Consider the following 2,702-nt stretch of genomic DNA (forward strand, 5'->3'; position numbering starts at 1 on the left):
AAACATTACTGTCTCTTTAATTTTTAAAAAGTAACTCCTTATTTTTTTGTGTGCTCTTGTTCCATCCAAGTCACAAAGGATGAAATAAACAATATGAATTTTTTTTTAATAAAAATTAACAGATAAAAAACGTTACTGTCTTCACAGCCCCAGTGCCTGCTATACAATGCTGTCACTTTGAAATAACGCCCTTTAATGCATAGGAGTTATATCCCATGAATAAAGTGCCACACTCATCTGAGATTTTAGACCCAGAATAAAAAAGTCAGCACTTACCTTTGTATTCTGCCCGACAGCAGGGCAGCTTAGCAGGTTTAGGAGGTCCTCTCCCTCCCATAGCCCTCTGGAGAAAGATAAAGCCTGAGTCATCTTTTACTTAGGCTATCGGGATTAGAGCAGCATAAATGTATGGGAGGCGCAGTTAGAATTATGTCCCACAAGTTCCCATTGCTTTAAAGCCACCAAAAGCTCTACTGAAGAGACTGATATGTACTACGGCTACACCCTAGAACAAAGTAGCACAATCTTGCCCTACTTTAAAAATAATAAACTCTTTATTGAAGAATATATACTATAACACCTCACTTTACCTCTTCCTATCACTAATGTAGGCAAAAAGAATGACTGGGGTGGGAAGGGAGTAGCCACCCAACAGCTCCGCTGTGGCGCTCCCCGCCCCCCCCCCTGCTGACCAGGAGGTGAACACCCCACCAGCAATCAAGATGATCCGTGGACTCATCGTGTCTTAAAAAAGAAAACAGAAAAACAAACACAAAACACAAGCATTTGCAAAAGATCAGTCAGTTAAAAATAAATGTACTGGACATAATATACAGAATATTTAACCAGAAACAAACATTTCTTGCTGTTATTTAGTCCTATTTCTAGGATATTTCTGCATGAGCACTGACATATGCAGTGGAAGCTGACATTCCACAGTGGAAGCTGAGAGTCTATTATGAACAGCATATAGATGCCAGTGTTACCACTCTAGCTCCACAGGATAATCTCCTGTAAGACACGCTGTACAATGGCCAACAGATGACGATCTTGTGGATGTGCCGTTAAGACCATTCTGTTCTTCTTTAAATGATTTGATTCCCTCTTGCACGGCTGATGTGAGTCCTTCTACTGAGAGGTATACAACACTGTCAGCACCTAGATAGACAGCCAAGCGCTTAAATTCTGGTCTGCTTGCAATAAGTTCCTCTTTTGTTGGGATATTTATGCCCATATAACATGGATATTTTATAGATGGAGAAGCCACTCTTATATGAACCTCCTTAGCCCCAGAGTCCGTCAGAAGCCTTATTATTGGTGAGACGGTTTTGCCTCTCACAATGGAGTCATCAATCAGCACTATTCTTTTTCCAATTAAGTTATCAGACAAGACTCCAAACTTGTAGGCCACACCAAGCTGCCGTAACCTCATGTTTGGTTGAATAAATGTCCTCCCAACATATCTGTTCTTGCAGAGCACTTCCACATACCGCATGCCACTCTTTTCTGCATATCCTAAAGCAGCTGGTGTTGCAGACTCAGGTACTGTGCTAACCAGATCTGCATCCACTGGAGCTTCCAAAGCCAACTGCTGACCACATCTTCGTCTTACTGAATAAACCAGCTGACCTTCAAATATTGAATCAGGACATGCAAAATAAACATATTCAAATATGCAAAATGCTGAGGGGTCTCCTGCAGGTCTGGGCACAATGTCTAGGGTCTGTATGCCATCCCAGAAGATTTTCATTATTTCTCCTGGCAGGACTTCCCAGTAATATTCAGTACCAATGGATAAAAAGCTACAAGATTCAGATGAGACAACCCACCCCTCTGTCTTCTTTCTTTGGTCTGCAGCATTCACTGGAATGAGCCGTCCAATGCACAGGGGCCGATTGCCATAAGGGTCACGTACAGCATAGATGATGTCATGGTGCAGGACAAGCAGGGAGTATGATGTAAGAGTCTCATTCATAATATTTTTTATTTGTGCTATCCAGTCTGGTGTATGATCTTTCTCCATAGGTGGAGTGAAGGCCAGTAACTGTGTTATAAGTTTGCTATCAGAACTAGTAGAGAGCCCCACGTCATGACGCATTAACTTTCGCCTGAATTTGGCTGCATTTACCAGTTCCCCGTTATGCACCACTGCTATCGTGCTATGTAGCGTGTCCACCACAAATGGCTGGCAGCTTTCCAGTTCTGAATTCCCAGTGGTTGAATGAGTGTGTCCAATTCCCAGATTACTGGCATTCAGTTTACTCAAGCTCTCTACATTGAACACATGGCTAACAAACCCCATCCCCTTATGCTTTCTGTAGGTCGATACACTGGCTCCATCACTTGTAACAATGCCCGCACTCTCTTGTCCCCTGTGCTGCAGTCCTAAAAGCCCCAGCGTGATGACATGGGGCACATCCAGCTGTGTGGGCCACTTGTCTGATGCGATGCAGCCAAACACCCCACACTCTTCACGGATACCCAGCTCCTCAAACTCCATAGCAGCGCACACCCTTGTACCCATTTTTAACTCTTACATTTGTTAGGGAGCTTGCACTACCCTCTAATGTACTTGTCTTGTAACGGCTGCTAAAGATTCTTCTCCCCCTAATCAGCGCAACCTTTTGTGCTGTTTGTTTACAGATCATTTTTCTGACCTGTTACATTCTACTTGTGTGCACATATATATATATATATATATA

At 42.9% G+C, this 2,702-nt stretch overlaps 1 protein-coding gene across 1 annotated transcript; it reads right to left on the bottom strand.

Moving 5' to 3' along the window:
• Positions 1–982: 982 nt before the first annotated feature.
• Positions 983–2,500, bottom strand: LOC128651678 (amidophosphoribosyltransferase-like). Its single transcript, XM_053704673.1, has one exon. It carries the CDS (start codon positions 2,498–2,500, stop codon positions 983–985), a length of 1,518 nt encoding a protein of 505 aa, XP_053560648.1.
• Between the last annotated feature and the right edge of the window lie 202 nt (positions 2,501–2,702).

The sequence above is a fragment of the Bombina bombina genome, chromosome 3, assembly GCF_027579735.1.
Source record: "Bombina bombina isolate aBomBom1 chromosome 3, aBomBom1.pri, whole genome shotgun sequence".
Lineage (NCBI taxonomy): Eukaryota > Metazoa > Chordata > Amphibia > Anura > Bombinatoridae > Bombina > Bombina bombina.

Coding starts and splice junctions, on each gene's coding strand:
- LOC128651678 (XM_053704673.1), bottom strand. CDS start 2,500: ATGGAGTTTGAGGAGCTGGGTATCCGTGAAGAGTGTGGGGTGTTTGGC.